Source organism: Monodon monoceros, unplaced genomic scaffold (assembly GCF_005190385.1).
Source record: "Monodon monoceros isolate NGI ecotype Baffin Bay Population unplaced genomic scaffold, NGI_Narwhal_1 Super_Scaffold_20, whole genome shotgun sequence".
Lineage (NCBI taxonomy): Eukaryota > Metazoa > Chordata > Mammalia > Artiodactyla > Monodontidae > Monodon > Monodon monoceros.
Genome location: NW_021703777.1, coordinates 35,837,240 through 35,856,844, shown reverse-complemented (window position 1 = coordinate 35,856,844; position 19,605 = coordinate 35,837,240). Strand labels below are relative to the sequence as shown.

Below are 19,605 nucleotides of genomic sequence, written 5' to 3'. Positions count from 1 at the left end.
CCACTGCGCCACCAGGGAAGCCCTCAATGTTTTTAAAATGACATAACGCATAAATGTATATTAGAAGAATATACATTGTGTCTATCTCTAGGGAGTAAAAATATTAACTTCAAGTGTTCATTAAATTCCCTCGAGGCTCGTGATTACATCTATAAATCTAAAAAGATTTTCAAGCCCTTAAAAAAAACAATCATTTGAGAAAAGACCCCATTTTTATAAGAGCTGTATGCTTCCTCCCAAATGCCCCAAAGGACTTGCCCAAAGTCGAGAAGTCAAGTGGGTCCAGACTCTGTCCTTGCCCTGCAGTATGAGGTGACATCTCCTCTACACAGAGTTCTAACTCTTGTGAGGTTAAAATTCACAGCTTGACGACTTCACATAACAATGGGGATCACTCTTCACTGTATGGGAAGACAAGAACACACAAAGTAGCTAATAAATCTGTTGTGTAAACCCCCAAAGAAAGAACCTGAAATAGGCAGAGCATATTCTCAAAAGGGGATCCTATGACAAATCAAAGTCCACACAGAAATATAAATATGTTGACATCTGACACGCAAACATTCCCATAAGCCCTGCCAACGAGATTCACTCATCAGCTCTGCACTGTCTTTACTGGCCACTGAGGAAGACAGGGACCAGTCAAGCCAACAAACCCCTACTTGGCACATGAGATCTGGCCAGTTGGCATGACAGCCCTGTGGAGATCCATGGGCCCTGATGGCCCAGGAGTTAGAGCAGCTTCTTCATTCACCTCCAAGAAAGCACTGGTCTCTTTGGGAGAAGTGGATTTCTTCTTAAAGCGGGCTTCTACCCTTAAAGCGGGGTTCTTTATTCTGTGTTTGATCTTCAGTGTCCTCTTGTACATCTTATATGCTAGGTGTTAAAACATACCAGTATTAAAAATCACTTTAGCAAAGACTATAATTTGGTGACATTGTGCACTTGTCAATACTTTGGGGGTTTGTTTGCTTTGGATCATATATGTATAAACACACAGGAAAAAGAAGGGGAAAAGAAAAAACTACAGAGCAAAATAATTCAGTGTATCAAGATGGCTATTTCTGTCTGGAATGGACCTATTGTGATTGAGACATTCATCAGGTGGCTGACAGCTTGTCCGTCCGTCTGTCCGTCTGTCCATCCATCCAGTCAGTCAGCAACTCCTGTGGAGGGCTTAATATGGGTCAGGTGCCCCCCCGGGTGCTGGGAGGTAGCTAGGAATGGGCCAAGCATACTCCTTCCATCACAGTCTCACCATGAGAAGGAATTAAAACCTGAATTTAAGACCAGGAGTTTTATTCTGCTAGACTTTATCTTGTGGGAAAATTAAACCCCAAGTGTTCCTTATATTAATTGTCTGTAATCAGTATATAATTAGTTATATCAGTAATCATTGAGCCTTACGTTCTGTGACAATAAAAAATTTACAATGGCCAAGATTAAAATATACGTATGTTTGTGTACATATCTATCAATCTATATATTTTAAATTTACCTTCTGTGAACCTACATAATGACTGCCTGCAAAATGATGTATTTTTGGCTGTAGGGATAGATAAGCATATATATTTTTTAATATCTGTATGTATTATATTTCATAGTTAAAAAACATTTCACAGACATTCAGCACAATTCTTAGTCACATAAGTACTGTGAAATAACATTTGGAAGACTTTCAAGGCTCTTAATAAAACATAAGAAATGTCATTTTTGAGATAAATAATTGTTCATGGAGAGTTCTGATAGTGCATTGTTTTTGTGAAGATTGTTTATAATTATAAGCTCACTTTCACAGGTTTTTAAAAATATTTTTCTGTGAAACTTCCACTTGTGGCAAAAGATCTTGTTTATACATTTTATTTTCCCCAGAAATGTCAGGCTAAAAATGTATCACAAGGGCAGCACATGTATATTCAGATTGAAAAAGGAGTTAGTAAGCTGGGTGAACAATTTTCAGTCAAGTCCACTCAATGGGGGCTTTACCTACCTGCAACAATGAGAAACCCATCCAACAGCTGGAAGAGTCCATAGGCCAATGGGAAGCTAAGCATCTGGACTAATTGCTCAGCAGTGAAAGATAGGTGCAGCATGGTGATGCACATCTGAATATTCTGAGCTCCAGTTTCTAAGGAAATCGTCCTGCAACTACCAATGGAAAAATTTTACATACTAGCAATAAGGACTATTTTTAAATTTTACGTATAGCGATAAGTGCAAGCTATGAGCTGAGACCACTAAAAATGTTTATCCATTCAATAATTATTTGCTGAGTGCCTACTCTGTAGGTGGCCTCTTGAGAGGCACCTCTGAATAGGGCCCTATGAACTCTGCCCTGAGAATCTGGGTGAAAAGACAAGATATACACATAGAAACAGCACAAGACAAAGTATGATTGAAGGTCAGGGAAATGCTGTAGAAATTCAGAAAAGTGGCATAAATGGTTAGAGAAGGCTTCACAGAGGAAGGGTGAAACTAAAGAATGGAAAGAGTGAAAGAGGCATTTAATGTGGGGAAGTGATTGAAATTAAAGTTCTGGGGACACGTATGAGCTTGGCCTATTCAGTAAGCATTGCTTATGCTCTAAGCCAACCTGCGGGGAGTGGAGGATTGAAGGACATGAGAATGGAAAGTTGAGTCAGACACAAAACAGTATAAACACTTGAAAATAAACATAAAAACCCTACATGAAAACAAAATGTCTAAAATGGTTTCTTTGGTGAAATGGTTTAGTAATAAGTTTTTTCTACTTTCTCCTTTTCTATATTTTATTCATTTTCTAATTACAAAAAAAAAGAAAAGAACAGAAGAGAAAAGAAAAATAAACCTCACTTGAAAAAGAAAAAGCAGGAGGGAGAAGAAGGAAAACCTAGGCAGGACCTTGGAGGCTGGGTTAGGCAGTTTCATCTTCTCCAATTTATTGAATACAAAGGGCATCTTGAGGCTTTTACAGATGGCAGAAGAGAGGAAAGAGACGTTTGATAAACCGGCTTCTCTTTGCAGACTGGACTGGGATGTGGAGGTAACAAGGGTGTGGAATGTGGGAGTGAAAATATCGTCACTAGTACAGGGCAAATTCAGTGGCTCTTATTTTATTTCTAGTCACCCTGTTGCACACTACACTTTCTCCAAACCACCCTCACTTCTTTCAGAGCCCTGTCCATAACCTGACAAGATTAAGTGACACAGCTGAACCTCACACCTGGACCATTCACAAGGCAAATGCAGCATCTCAGTCCTGATCTTTCTCAAGCCATCAGGTGTGGAAAAACAGGATTGCTGACTACACTTTGCCATAGGAATACCTTCTCTCCAGATCCAATTATATTTCAACTCCTCAACAGTCCGTGTTCCTAATTACAGTCATCCCTCTGTATCTGCAGGTTCTATATCCACAGATTCAACCAACCTCGGATCAAAAATATTTGGGAAAAGAAAAATTCTACAAGGTTCCAAAAAGCAAAACTTAAATTTGCCATGCAGGCAACTATTTATATAGCATTACATTAGGTATTATAAGTAATCTAGAGATGATTTAAAGTATATGGAGGATATACGTAGGTTATATGCAAATACTATGCCATTTTATAATAGCGAGTTGAGCATCCTTGGATTCTGGTATCTGCAGGGGGCTCTGGAACCAATGCCCTGCGGATATGACTGTACGGACCTAAGGCCCAAATCTTAAGTCCACCACATTCTGGCTCTATGACCTTGGTCAGGTTACTTAAGCTCCCTGAAGGGTTTGCTCATCTGTAGAATGTAGAATGAGATACCCAGAGTATCTGCCCCTCAGACTTGTAGTAAGAAGGAAATGAGATACCCTTGGCAGAGCCTCACCAAGTACTTGGTTACTACCCTAAATGTTCCCCAAGTGGACAACACCACCCACCTTGTAAGTCAAAACTCTTTGTGCTTCCAGACATAGCCAGGCAGCAAAGCCTGTCAATGGCAGTGTGTTTAATTTGTCCTCCTTATAAAAGTTTATGGATAATTTAACTGTACCTCTGCCAAGATTGGTGGGTAAGAAGTGCCAGGAGAAAGCCTGTGACATGGCCAATCAAAGGAAAGATGAAGCTGATGGTCAGAGGAATGATATCTGAATTCCAAGATCCTTTCGCCAGCACCACACCAGCAACTGCAACCACCAAAAGGAGGACCCCACCAACAATGGCTCCAACCTAAGGCAAACCAATAAAAGAGGCACAGGTAAACATCACAGTCTTTTTGCAAAGTCCATCACTGCTCCAAAAGCCTTGGAACCTAGAAGGTTTTAGAACAAAGAGAGGACTTAGAGACCACCGAATCCAATCTCATTTTACAGAGAAGAAACCTGAGGTCCAAAGTGGTCAAGTGACTTGACTGAGCTAGATTTGATGAAGCTCAACACAAATCTAAGTCTTCTTATTTTATGATCAGTATCTTTTCCTCTCAAATGGAGGATTCTGCCAGAAGGATTGGGTAGTGGAGTTTTTCGTGGATAGGACAAATTTGTGAAATAAGTGAAAATTCTGATAATAAGCATCCAACACCTCTATACACAACCTTGCAGGCCCTGCGCTGGTAACCTCTTGCCTGAGATCTGCCCTGCCTGACCATCCACCACTCTCTCCCTACCACCCCTTCAACCACCAATGACTTCTTGACTGCTCTGCTCCCTGTTCTTCTCTCCTCCAAATGAAATTTACCCATTCTTCACTAGACAACCTGAGCTAATATTAATGTAAAATGAGATACTATTGAAGATACTGATATCTTCTCCCAAATGAATACTGTCTCTTGCTTTTGTTGTTTAATAGAAACAAAAAAAATTCAACAAAAATTTTTCCCAGTGGTCAGAGTTTTAAACCAGATAAAGAGGAAGCAAGACCCAGAATATGTGGGGGAAAGTCAGGATCTTGGCAAGCTCCCATTCACATCATGTAAACAGCAAACTATGTGCCCAGTTCAGCATCAACCTTGATTTGAAGTGATTCAGGGTGTGGAGAAAGACGGTCATGGGGAACCGAAACAAAATAAAAACAACCCAATGTACCAAAGATGTGTTCTGGGATCATTTTTACTGCTCAAATACAGGGAAAGACTGGGCCTCTGCCTAATGGGAAGATGCTGGAACACACAAAGGCCTCTGATTGTAAAAATCCTCAGTCAACCTTCTACCATATTATTAAATATTTTCTGCCACAGCACCTCTGGAATAGCCAAATGGTTTTTTTTGTTGGTTTTTTTTGTTTTTTTTATTTGGGCTGGGCTCAGCTGGGTAGTTCTTTGCGGGGGGGGGGGGGGGTTTATTTATTTATTTATTTATTTTTGGCTGTGTTGGGTCTTTGTTGCTGCGCGTTGGCTTTTCTCTAGTTGCAGTGAGCAGGAGCTACTCTTCGTTGCAGTGCACGGTCTCCTCATTGCGGTGACTTCTCTTGTCACGGAGCACGGGCTCTAGGTGCACGGGCTTCAGTAGTTATCACATGTGGGCTCAGTAGTTGTGGCGCACGGGCTTAGTTGCTCCGCAGCATGTGGGATCTTCCTGGACCAGGGCTCGAACCCGTGTCCCCTGCACTGGCAGGAGGATTCTTAAGCACTGCGCCACCAGGGAAGTCCAGCCAAATGGTTTTTAATTTGCTCTTTACAGACATACAGAAAATGTATCTGATTTCTCCACTGACACTGATGGCCTAGTAGAGGATCTGGAAACACCAAAATCATTATTTTTTTGTTAGATGCCCTTTTAAGAAAGTACTCCAAGATAGAGTACTTGAAAAGTAAGAAAAGTAAGAGGTTCCCATGATCATACTCTCTCCTCCTGTTTTGTAAACAAAATTATAACCACACGCTGCCACACTGGAAATTTTCTCCTACTGAAATAACAGTAAAGTCATCACGTGCAATCCGGACGCATAGCATCTAAGCTCCCTGTGTCCAGCTAATTTGTCTGCTTGTCAACCCCTCTTCTCGTTCTCCATCTCATCGGAGGACTAGAGGGAGTTGTTCAGTCTTGTGCCAAACTGGGGAAGCAGCATCCATTCGTGCAGGCAAATGGAGTGGCATGTTCTGTCAGGTAGAGCCAAACATCAAGAGCTTAAACTGAACCAAACCATAAACCCCAAACTAAAATGAACTGACATTTATTTGCCAAACCTCCAATCAGCTCCAAACATCTTTTTTTACAAATGCAAAAAATAACTAAAACATTTTTTAAATCTTCACGAGAGCAGTATATAATAAAAGTATATATCTTCTAAAACAATACATAATCAGAAAAATGGACAACACCCTAGGAGATGGACACCATTGTTGAGAACACCTCCTCTCAAGCCACATAACTTTTTTTTTCCGTCTTTAAAAACCTCTTTTATTTATTTATTTTTTTAAACATCTTTATTGGAGGATAATTGCTTTACAATGGTGTGTTAGTTGCTGCTGTATAACAAAGTGAATCAGCTATACATATACATATATCCCCCTATCTCCTCCCTCTTGCGTCTCCCTCCCACCCTCCCTATCCCACCCCTCTAGGTGGTCACAAAGCACCAAGCTGATCTCCCTGTGCTGTGTAAGCCACATAATTTTAAAAGCCATTTAACAAGGACATTGGCTTGTTTCCCCAGCAGACAAAAGACAACCCTGGAAAGTCAAGAGGAGGTAGAGGGTTCCAGCTCCCATCATTCCAGGGCCAGACTCCTCAGTGCATTCTGGATGATTTCATTCTGACAGTTATTCGTGTGGTCAGCAGCCCTTGTTTGTGTGTACAAACTCCATCTTTAGAGGCTCACCCAGGAATGCTTCTGAAAGACAGCCCTTCATCCTGCTGTTCCAGGAAGCCAGCCACACTCATAAACAATGGGCCCCATTTCATGCAGATTTGAACAGCCTTTGCTTGAGAGCACCTGTGTGAAGCCTTGTGAACAAATGGGTGCTCTCTGGCCACACGCAGGCCTAAGCTTTTCTGTCACTAAAGCACGAGTTCCATGCTTTGCAGGGTGTCATACGCCTCAGTGTAGGGGCCCATGGGAGTGACAAAGCAAGGCTTAGAGTGGAGGAAATATGGTGGCTGGATCCAAAAATGCAGAACACATAAAGAAAATTGCTAGGTGTGGGGCCGTGTCTGACTGGCCCCTTTGTTCTGGTCATTGCCTATGTCTATTTGTGAAGTCTCTGATTCTGAAGTGTGCTAACTGTCCCATGGAGTTGCTTACCTTAAGAATAATTTTGGATTGTTTTGGCCACCTATAATTCACATAGACACCAAAGGCCACAGGAATGGTCAGGCACACAAGGGTAATTCCTGAAGAGAAGAAAAATCTGTCAGATGGTATCCCCTCTCACCCTGACCACCCATTTCTCAACAATTTATGTCTATTTCAATTAGATAAAAGCTTTAATCCAAGATGCATTTTATTTCTGCATCCACCTCCAAAAAAATGTTTGTTAATGTTTAGAAGACAATCTTTGAAGGGTATATGATACCACTGAATGCCGTCACAAACAGTCTCTCATTTCTCTCAGAATCCCTCAACAACCACATGGAATTTTAGAGACAACTGAAAATGTAAAGATTAGAAAACAGGAGGACCCTTTTATGTCTGCAAAATTCTTTGGTTGCTGCGTATGGGGTCACCACTCTACAACTATAGCTATTATTTCTCCATTTGAAGCCAATGGGTGATTTGCTTCGCAAGGTAAAGAATATCTATTACAAGACAAAAACAGCATTTGTTACAGAAACCAAAGGAAGTTCTTATATTTCCAAGTGTAGCCAGGTAACCCAAAGGCAGGTAGAGAAATACATCTTTTAATTAACACAAGTGACTAAAGACAGGCTCAACAGAGCAGAGGTCTACTTGCCAACAGGATCCATACACTGACATTTTCCAGTGCTACTTTCCAAATCTGCTCACTTGCAATACTAGCTCCAAAGTCATATGAGTTGCTCATATTTGGGGCTTTAATTGTTTACAAGTGCCTTTTAGAGTATATTATTAAAACAGAATATATTAAATAATTTAGTGATAAGAAAAAGTTGCACATAAAATCATGATTTCTAAATTAAGATTTCACTCAAATTTTACAAATTCAGTGGGCTTCACCTGTTATCAGGACATGGCTCTATTCATGGTTCTGAACTAAAGGCCATGGGTTGTAAGCTCTCCAAGTGATTACTTGAGACTCCAGATTGACACTTTGGAGTTTACGAATCATGGTTTCTACCAATTCTCCAAAGACTCTGATAAAACCAGAATAGACATATCATCTCACCAAGTTTTTCTTCCAATCCTAGTGAGTCCACAGAGCTCTCAGAGTTTAAGGAGATAATGAAAGAGCTATGGGTGTGGTTGTGACATGTGGATATGCTTTAATACTCAATAGGAATCATTTATGTTGATCAGTAAAGAAGTCAAGGCCACAGGTGATATAAAAGGTGGGGCTGAGGGAACTAAGGTCTCATTAGAGCCACTGTGATTCAGTTCACCTGTGGGTCATAATGAGTCTAACTGCTTTCTAGTGAATTATATAACGGTTGTTTGGTTTTTTTAGTAAGTAAGTTTTCTGGCTTTGTTTTCAGAAGTGAACCGTTGTAGGGGTTAAGAGCTTGGACTTTGCAGTCAGATTCGCGAGTCAGAATTCCAGTCTGCACTTAACAGCTGCATGACCTTGGTCGAGTTACTTCACCTCCCTAATTCTGAAAATACAGGATATGGGACTGGTAATAGAATCTATACTGTAGGGTTATTTGGAGAATTAAATTAGATAACATATTTAAACCCCTGTATAAAGGAGACACATAGTAAACAACAGCTATTATTATTACCATCACCATTACTATTACTATTTCATGTCACAAGCCCAATACAGACCTATGTTCTGATATGGAATGGTGAGATTCTGCTCAAGATTCCAGGACAAGGTGTAGAGATAAAGGCAGAGTGGCATCACTCCCAGGGCAACCACTGTGGAACAAGTTGTCATACTGATGCTGAAAGTAAAATTAAAGTAGATGCTTAAGAGGGAAAGTTTGAAATGAAGAATTTAGTCCTTACCAAAAACGACTCCTGGGGTACAACTTCTTAGAGATTATGTAGGGTAAGTTACTTGAAACTGTCTCCTGTTTTATTATTCAACAAATGATGACTGTATTTGTGGTCTAGAAAAAGATTTCCTGCAGTTCTTGCCATCTATCAATTAACTCATATTTTATGAGCATTTACTCGTCCTAAATATTCTGCTAGTCACTATAAGGATTCATTTTTTTCCTTGTACAGTTCTTCTTTATTGATATATAATTCATGGACCATAAAATTCATTCGTTTTGAAGTATCTTTAGTATATGTGACTGTACTATTCTATTTCCAGGATATTTTCATCACCCCAAAAAGAAGCTCCACCCCATTAGCAGTCCCTCCCCATTCCCTTCTCCCCCCAGCCCCTGATAACCAGGAATCTATTTTCTGTCTTTATAGGATTTTGTCCCTATCTGGGTGAAAAAACCAGCAACAAAATCAATCATAAAATTAGGGGAAATAAGGTAAATGGAAATGAGATATTCTTCAGGCCAACAAAATACTTATGTTTAAATCACCGGGAAAAATTACACAATCTGTTTAAGCACATACAAACTGTTTATAGACATGATTAATGCTGCTCTACAGATGAGGTGAGGCACACGGAACATTATACAACACAACCCAGGGGTAAAGCAAGTGTTTATTCCCTTCAACACTAGGCTTCAAGAGTCTTGGAAGGTTTTAATATTCATAGTTTAAATTCTCACAGCAGACTGCCTTGCACATAGTATATGCCCAACCTGTGTTAATGGTACAAATGGCCTAGAAACTGAGGCTCACTACCTCCCAGCCCAGCGAGGAGGGGAAGGAGACCCTTTGTAGGACTAAGGTCTGCTGCAGAGATAGCAAGGGTCCTCCAGCACTTGATCAGGCCTGCAAGTTACACATCATTCTTCCTCATAATATGAATCACCAATGTTTCCATCTAATTACCCTGTCTATAAAATAATCTGTCTGTGATAACTTTGACATTTTCTATCAGAAGAATGTTTATATTCCCAGCAAAGCAGCAACCATTATATTTCAATGATATTAAAAATACTCCTTCTGTACTCTCAATCACTGCTGGTGAAATGAGGACTTCCCTGGTGGTGCAGTGGTTAAGAATCTGCCTGCCAGTGCAGGAGACACGGGTTCGAGCCCTGATCTGGGAAGATCCCACATGCTGCGGAACAAGTAAGCCCGTGTGCCGCAACAAGAGAAGCCACCGCAATGAGAAGCTCGCACACCGCAACGAAGAGTAGCCCCCACTTGCCACAACTAGAGAAAGACCGTGTGCAGCAATGAAGACCCAACGCAGCCAAAAATAAATAAATTTATTATTTTTTTAAATGCAAAATGGCACAACCCCTGGAGGGAGTTTGGTAATATCTAGCAAAATTACACATGTGTTTACTCTTTGACCCAACAATCTCCCATCTGGGAATCCAGCCCAAAGATGCACTGTCAGATATTTAACTAATTGGTGACCCTTTCAGAAAACCAGACTTAGGTAATTCACAAATACTTGTATATATCCCTTCTCCTCTTTGTTTTCATTTAAACAATCCTGTTTCATAGCTGCTGTTTAGAGAACAGAGGCTTTGTCGTTTTCTTTTCAAAGCAACTTACTCTGCAGCTTGGTTGCTTTTGTTTTTTTCTCCACGTAATATCATAGGCATGTTTCAGGGCAACAGATACAACAAACTCATTTTTTTTTAAAAGAACTGCAGAGTACAACATAAATATGCCATAATTTCTTCAATCACTCCATTAATGCTGAAAATATTGTTTGAGTTTTCTTTCATTATAAGCAATGTATTAAACATTCTTACATATATTTCACTTGAAATAATTCTTCTCTTTCTGTAAAATAGATTCTCCAAAGTGGAATCGCTGTGTCAAAAGTTTGTTTTTTATTTTAATAGATACTTCTAGATTATTTTCAAAAGAGCTTGTTGCATTTCACAATCTTGCCTGCACTGGAGGCAATCAATCCCTTTCAGTTCTCATGAGAACATTGAAAACTGCGTCTCATTCTTCTTTTGTTATACACCTGACTCTATACAAGGTTGTGCTTTCTTTCATGTTTATTAACCTCTTGGATATCCCCTCTCAACAGCCTTTCTTGTCCGATTTTTCTTTTCTCAACCTGTAGGAGCTACTTTAAAATTAGGGTACATATCATCAAATGTAATACAAATATTTTTGCCAAGGTTATTTTATATTTTTACTATGCTTATGACTTTTGCCATAATAAATAACAGTGAGACAGTCAAATCTGTCCATCTGTCCTTTTTTTTTCCTGGTTTCTAAGTTCCTTGCCTTGTTAAAGATTTCCCCCTCTCCTGAGGTTATTCAAATATTGCCCCCACTTTTTACTTTTTCATAGGTTTATATTTTACATTTATATCTTTAACTTATCTAAAATTTATATTGTATAAGGTATGAAACTAATCTATTGTCTTCTATATTGAGAGGCAAGTGTGTTAAATTTTCCAAATAAACAATTTTTCACTAAACTGAAGTGCCAACTTCATTATATATTATATATACGTTCAAGTGTGTTCAAAATGTCCTTTTTTCCTAAGCAAATATCAGACTGTTTTAATTATGGTGTTTTCATAGTGTATTTTTGTATACGACAGAGCAGACACTTCCACATAAGTCTTTCTTTTCAAACTTTTCTGAGCAGTTCTTGCATATATTTCACTCCATATGAGATTTAAAATTATCTTATTCTATTAAGAATGCTTACTTTGGGCTTCCCTGGTGGCGCAGTGGTTGGGAGTCCGCCTGCCGATGCAGGGGACACGGGTTCGTGCCCCGGTCCGGGAGGATCCCATATGCCGCGGAGCAGCTGGGCCCGTGAGCCATGGCCGCTGGGCCTGCGCGTCTGGAGCCTGTGCTTCGCAACGGAAAGGGCCACGGCAGTGAGGGGCCCACGTACCAAAAAAAAAAAAAACAAAAAAAAAAACAACAAAGAATGCTTACTTTGAGCAAAGTCTTCTTCCTAACTAGAGAGCAGATTAACGAAGAAAAGCAGCTTGCCACAGCTCTCAAACCTTTGTATTCAAGAATAGTGTGTGTCTGGAACGCTTTTCCAAATTCCTAGTCTATGATAGTGCTACATTCCTGGCTCTTCATATCACCACATCCTGAAAGGAATTCCATATTACATCACTTTGATCTTGAACTTCTGGAGAACTAGCAGAGAATTTTCCTCCTCTATGGCTATGGCTCAAACACCAGAAAGGTAAGATTCATGACTGTGGGAAGCAAAGTGTGAGATTATATCAGACTGATTCTATATCCTTGATTACATAGGTTACTACTTCCACCCTTTATACAACTTCATGCCCATAATGTTCACAGTAATGGTCAAGGAAGGCAACAGATGACCTTGGTGCTCTGCCAAGCTGGAAAAGCACAAGTGAACGTGTCTGAATGCGTTGGATAGTCACACCTTTTGTTTTACTGCCATGAAATTCCAATGTAGCATAAACAGAGGATGTGGTCAACTGGGTCTCTTGGCTGTTCACATATAGGAAAATTGTTGGCAAAATCTGATTTCAGTATAACAAGATTCCACTTGCACTAAGAAGAATGGTGTCACCATCTGCAAACTATTACAGAGAATAATGGGGCAGATTAAGCAAGTCTGGACAAACAGGTAAATCCTGAACCTCCTTTAATACATGGAAATTACATATATATGCATTATATTAAAATGTAGTGTCGATAAGTATACCATTTTGCAATTGGGGTTTAAGTTATACGCCTGTTGTTTTAGTTTGAAACCAATACACTCAGAACTCTGACACTCAAAACTATGAAAGTACACACTTGCTTCCCCACTGAAAAAAAAATTTTAAATTATCTAAGCAGTCAGATGGACATGGAATATGCTATAAGATCAGATCAACAGACTTGGGCCTAGAGAAGAGTTCAAGGCCAGGTTTTCCATCCCTAAATATAAATGTTACTCCTGTCTGCTGCTTCTCAAGAACGGTAACCAGCATTTATTGAACACCACCTGCTAAGTATCAGACCTCATTACATACATTTTCTCTTTTCGTCTATAAAACAACCCTATGGGTAGGTATTATTTTCATTTTATAGACAAGGAAATTAAGGTATATAGCATTATAGAAACACACTAAGTCACATGGATTCAATCTAAGTTCTGTCTCTCAAGATGATCTTCAGTTCTCCACCAGGCCCTGTCAGACAGATCTGAAGAATCTGAAGTCCCAGTTTCAGGGTTTCTGCTAAAGGATCAGGAGCTCCTTTAAAGTTCAAAAGTCAAATTGGGCCACTGAATCCCTCAGGCTCTACCACCACCAGTGGTCAGAATCCTTTCTCTGCCGCTGAGGACACAAACACGTCCTCACAGAAGAACAGACCTCGTATAACAAAAGTTATCAAACTAAGAATTCCCTGGTGGCCTAGTGGTTAGGATTCCAGGATTTCAATGCTGGGGCCAGGGTTCAATCCATGGTCGGGGAACTGAGATCCCACAAGCCACATGGTATGGCCAAAAAAAAAAGTTATCAAACTAAAGACAGTGGGAGCTGTCCTGAGTTGTACCAATAAACTGATTGCATTTCAAGAGAAGTTTTTGTAACACACACGAGCAATCAGAAACTTTCCTTCAGTCATTCACCCTCATCTATCAAGCCCCTGCCACCACCAGGCTGGCTCTAAGCATGCAGAGGAACAAGCCCTGGAGGAGCTCAGAGACCTAGTGAGGCTGAAAGTAGCCCAGCTACTGCAGTGTCCTCTGATAGATGACAAGAAAGCATTGCATATTTAGTGCTATGGGACAGAGGAGAGGCATCTCTGCCAAATAGTTTCCAGAGAAACACTAAAAACTGGGGTGGGAGAGGGGGATGCTTAGACTTTATAATTTGCTTTTCTTTTCCTATTGTCACAAAATACTTAAAACTTAAAAAAGCCTCATATCCATTTCTGGATTATACCCAAAAGAACTGAAAGTAAGGACTCCAACAGATATTTGCACACCCGCGTTCATGGAAGCATTACTTACAATAGCCAAAAGGAAGAAGCAACCCAAGTGTCCATCAATGGATAAATGGATAAATAAAATGTCTTATATGCATACAATAGATTATTATTCAGCCTTAAAAAGAAAGGAAATTCTGACACAAGCTACGACATAGCTGCACTTTGAAGACAGTATGCTAAGTGAAATAGGCCAGAAACAAAAGGACAAGTGTTTTATGACTTCACTAATATGAGATACCTAAAGTAGTCAAATTCATAGAAACAGAAAGTAGCATGGCGGTTGCCAGGGCCTAAAGGGAAGGAGGAATTATTGTTTAAGGGATACAGAGTTTCAATTTGGGAAGATGAAAAAGTTCTAGAGGTGGATGGTGGTGATGATTGTACAACAATGTGAATGTACTTAATGCATTGAACTGTACACTTAAAAATGTTAAAATGGTAAATGCTATGTTATGTATATTTTACCACAGTAGAAAAAAGACACATGACACAAATGAACTTATCTAAGAAACAGAACAGACTCACAAACATAGAGAACACACTTGTGATTGCAAGGGGGAAGCAGGCAGGGGAGGGATGGATTGGGAGTTTGGGATTAGCAGATGCAAACTATTACATGTAGAATGGATAAACAATAAGGTCCTGCTGTATAGCACAGGGAAATATATTCAATATCCTGTAATAAACCATAATGGAAAAGTAAAAGAAAAAGGGACCTCAGAAAGTCTAACCCAATGATTTTACAAATGAGGAAACAGGTCCAGAAAGGTATGCTCAAAGACACACAGCTCCTTGAGCAGAGACTAAAACACAGGCCCCTGACACAGTGCTCTTTTGCCTGACCCATATAATAATAATAATAACTCATACAGCATTTTGTGCCAGTAAGACTCTAAGCACTTTATATATATTAACTCATTCAATCCTTACAACAATCCATGAGGTAACTTATGTTTCTCCCTATTTTAGAAGTGAGGAAACTAAAGCATAGAGAATTTACATAACCTGCCAAGAGGACCCAGCTAGTAAGGGATGGATCTACTTTCTGGCTCCAGACTGGTGCACTTAACTATGACACTGTACTGCCAGATCTCAGTTTTCATGTCCTACTGTCCAAGGCAAGAATTCTGTCCATCCTTAGTATAGTAGATTGCAAAAATGTCCCCAGTTCTTTCTCCCGCTCTTTTCCATGCCCTCTGCACTGTGACTTTGCAGCTCACCCCATTGAGAGGCAGAATCTACTTCTCCAGTCCTTGTATCTGGGCTAGCCTTGCAATTTGCATTAGCCACTGGAATGTGGTGGAAGTGATGGTGAACTGCTTTCAAGCTCAGGCCTCAAGAGACCTTGTAAGCTTCCCAGACACTGTCATGTGGTTAGGTCTAGGCTAGCCTGCTGGAGAATGAGAGGCCACAGGGAGGAGAGCCCGATTGTCCCAGCTGAGGCCATCCAAGATCAGTCCACATTTAGCCAGTCCCCGGACATGTGAGAGAGCCCTGCCAAGATCAGCAGAGCTCAGTCCAGGGGCAAGATAATTTTAAGGCTCTTCATACATGTAGGCCAACTGTTTTCCAGAACAGTTATAATGGATGATTGGAGGAGACAGATCAGGCCAGCTGTTGTTGCAGCCTGTGAAGACAATGGGCAAAAGAAAGTTGGAAAAGTGCTGGGTATGTTTAAAGAACAGTTACTAGGGACTCCCCTGGTGGTCCAGTGGGTAAGACTCTCTGCTCCCAATGCAGGGGGCCGGGGTTCAATCCCTGTCCAGCGAACTAGATCCCACATGCTGCGACAAAGATCCCGCGTGCCACAACTAAGACCCAGCACGGCCTAAATAAATAAATAAATAAAAATAAAATCTTAAAAAAAAAACAAAAACAGTTAATAGTCCATTTTGACCAAAGACCTGTTATGCTTAAGGGTTTAATGGTAAATAAACCTGCAGGAGTCAGTTAGACCCGGCTTAGGTTCTATCCAATTTAACAGGTGTTGAGAAGCCTTTACATGTATAATATGTTCCTTTTCTCCTCACAATACCATGAAGGAAGTACTATGATTTCCAGTTACAGAAAGAGGTCCCAAGTCAGGATATAGAGACAGGCAGTCTGACCCCAGAGCCTGCCTTATCCACTTACTACAAAACCATGAAGGAAAGACTGAAGGTAGAGAGAACATTGAGAAGATACTGCAATTGGCCAAGAAAGAAACTGTGGTGCCTGACCTGAGGTGATGGCAGTGGACAGATAGGAAGCAATAGCTATGGGTGACATCAAGAGGGTGGGCTACAGTACTAGCCAGAGGACTGACTAAAGAAAGTGAAGCATGAAGGGGAGTCATGGGGTGGGGAGGGACTGCAAAGATGATGAGTCCAGGTGACTGGGAGGATGACTGGTGTCAGCATCAGATACTCAGAATGCAGAAACTGGTTCAAACATGTTGATTGTGAAACTCCTTGTTTGGTGTGAACGCATGGAGAACTGCAAGTAAATTGAATGAAGCACGGAGTTAAGGCATGAGAAACACATTTAGGTTTAGCGCTCACCTCAAGAGCACTAAATCTAAATTTCCTCATTTGTAAAATGAAGATGTTGTACTAAATGCTCTTGGATTTTATCCAGTATGAAAAACAAAATTTCTATCAATGACTGCCTAGTGAGTTTTGCTTAAGTTATTTTTGTTGGTAATCAAGTAAGAAAAACATAGTGAACTTGTAGATTGTTTCACTTGATAATACTGAATTTCCTATTTGCAATTTTTACTGAGAATTAAGATTTATTACTCTTGTATCTATAAGCTTTTGAAAATCTAATATTTAGTCCCCATTTTAAAATTTCATTTCTTAGAATTTAAATTTTATGCTTGTTTTTTGTTTTGTTTGTGAGTCTCAAAATCAAAATTTTATAAGAAAAATGGGAAAGCAGCTAATATTTACTACATACCTACTATGTGCCTGGCATCCAACATACATATTTCCTCCTTAAAATACATCCTTGTGGGGAATAGGCGATTTTAACATGTTTTACAAATGAAGCTTATAGGTTAAATAATTTGACCAAAGTTAAAAGCTAATTAAGGGAAGTAAAATGAGCTTTATCTTTTATAGACTTCCTGTTAATTGGTGTTTTTATTATAATTTTGGCTAATAAGAGATGAAGGTAATAAATGTTCTCTTTCCCAGAACAGAAGTGCTTGAGAACACTGCTTAAGGACTTATGTTCCTGCTCAGAAGATCTAGTTGTGTTAATAAATGGCATTGAAGAAAGTGCCTAAATTTCAGGCTGATGAGAAACAGATGTGCTTTTAAATCTGAGTTCTGCCATACTCATTTGTAGCATTTGGCAACATACTTAACTAATCTGAGACACAATTTTCTCAGCTGTAAAATTCAGAATAATAAAAGGCCATTTACAAGGTTATTTTGAGAGCCAAGAAAGAAGGGAAAGAAAATACATGAAAGCATAGACCCCATGCCTGTCAGGGTACTTAATAACTATGTTTCCTTTTTCTTTCCAAAAACTTTCAGGCCCTGGAATTTATCACTGTTATATGGACTTTGTGTAAAGAATATTTATCATTTCCCAATTATTATGTTAATGGTCAACTTAATTGAATTTGAATTAGCAGTGCACATTAGGGTTTTTTTTTAATTTTATTTTATTTATTTTTCATACAGCAGGTTCTTATTAGTTATCCATTTTAGACATATTAGTGTATACATGTCAATCCCAATCTCCCAATTCTTCACACCACCACCACCCCACCCCCCGCCACTTTCCCTGGGGGGGGGGGTTAAATTAGCGAAGCAAGTGATTCATTTCAAATCTTTGATAAGTGGGTAACTAGAAACATAGCCAGATGAAAATTAATTATTGGTCTGTTTGGCATGAACCCATTAAAATTTATAGGTGAAATAAGTTCCATATGCTAAACATTCAGCACATGCAGGAAACTAGAAACCCATACCTGCCGCTGACTCACTAACGTCAACTCCCAGCACGGTCAGCACCTCTGATTCATTCATTGTATAATAAATCTCAACTAAATGACATACACATTGAACAGAGATTTAAATTTATAAGTAGTTCTTTCTCTGGGCAAAAGGTGAAACAGTTTGTTCAGAAGTAAGCAAAGATTCTAGAAAGACCACTGTTTTTAGCCCTGTCATTTTCTCCAGTTGTGACTCCTCTGTTTTTTCCTCAAATGCTCTTTTCCCCATCAAAACAAGTACTCCAAAATACCTGTGACTAATTCAATCTCATTAAAATGTAAGTGAATGATAAAGCTTAATGCTTCCTGGGGTATTTATCTACACCATAATTGGAAATAAGGTCACTGGCTTAAATGAAAGGAATGAGATTCTAGTAATGAATGTTAAACATCTGCAAAACAACAAGAAAGAACAGATTTAGTCATAAGTCTTTGTGCTGCTCCCCAAGTCAACTCAATAGCCACTTAAAACAGGATACATCTATCACATACCCCTAAAGCTCCCTTATCCCGTCCCCCAAAATACTTATCTCATAAAGTAGGTGCTCGGGCATCACTTGCTGATTAGAGCCATGAGGCCCTCCTTCTGGTTATGCTGCTGCCACCACCACCACTACAATAGCTACCAACCAGTATCCTTAGCTTCCTGGGATTCTGAACCTATGTCCTGGGAGACTGCGAAACCAGGACTGTTGTTAAAGCCATCAGTGTGGGTGAGAATGGGTTCACGCCTAGGAAGGGCCATTGGGTGAGGAAGGAGACCTGCTTTCACTGTTGCATATGAACCCAACCCCTCTACTCAGAAAAGTAGTTGACAGTAAAACAGAGGACAATCACAGCAAAGTAAATTTTAAGTTCAGAAAGGAAAGTCCTTCTGGGACCGAACAAGTCTGTGTAAAATGTTTCCCAATGGAATGTCTACCTAGATTGGCAGAGTTTTTAACGCGAAGGTGTCAGTCCCCCCCATCCCCACCCCCATCCCTGGCAGAGTGCTATCAGGGGAAGACAGCTGAGCTTCCCTAGTGTAACTTACCTGAGATCCATGTCTCCATCAACCCAGTAGGTGAAAATGTTCGAGATGGTTCCCCCTGGGCAGCACCCCATGATGAGGATAGCCATAGCTTGGACTGGCTTCAGAGACAAGCTGATGACCAGGAGATAGGCAGTAAGAGGCATGAGCCCAAACTGGCAGAGAAGTCCCACAGCAATGCCCCAGGGTCTCCTGATGTGCGACCAGAGCCTCCGGATCTCCACAGAGCATCCCAAGGAGAACATGAGCAGGCCGATCATCACGGCTGACACCACTGTGAAAACAAGTTCCAGGTTCCCATAGACCTCCAGCCCCACTGGCAACTCCTCCTCTGAACTGTTGGCAGGGCAGGCTGAGCTGCTGGAACAGTTTGCTCTCATCTCCTTATTCCTTAAGGCAGCATTACAAATGAACATCTGCCGCGATGGCTGGGCAGGTCTATCCTGCCACGTTTTGTAATAATTCCAAGTCACACATGGAGGACCATTCCAATAGCTGTTGGCCAGTCAGGTGATTCATCCTAA

At 40.2% G+C, this 19,605-nt stretch overlaps 1 protein-coding gene across 1 annotated transcript; it reads right to left on the bottom strand.

Annotated features, from left to right (window-relative positions):
* Positions 1 to 658: 658 nt before the first annotated feature.
* SLC10A6 (solute carrier family 10 member 6) lies at positions 659 to 19,605 on the bottom strand. The gene is made up of 6 exons (XM_029235552.1): positions 19,085 to 19,605; positions 8,853 to 8,971; positions 7,194 to 7,282; positions 4,006 to 4,181; positions 1,991 to 2,148; positions 659 to 876 (listed from the first exon to the last, which is right to left on the bottom strand). Exons 1-6 carry the CDS (start codon positions 19,495 to 19,497, stop codon positions 659 to 661), a joined length of 1,173 nt encoding a protein of 390 aa, XP_029091385.1. The 5' UTR covers positions 19,498 to 19,605.

Excerpts from the sequence above, each read along its gene's own strand:
- SLC10A6 (XM_029235552.1), bottom strand. The coding sequence starts at position 19,497 with ATGTTCATTTGTAATGCTGCCTTAAGGAATAAGGAGATGAGAGCAAAC. Across the intron at positions 4,182-7,193 it reads AATCCAAAATTATTCTTAAG|GTTGGAGCCATTGTTGGTGG; the intron begins GTAAGCAACTCC and ends GGTTTGCCTTAG. Across the intron at positions 2,149-4,005 it reads ACCCACCAATCTTGGCAGAG|TTGCAGGACGATTTCCTTAG; the intron begins GTACAGTTAAAT and ends TTCCATTGGTAG.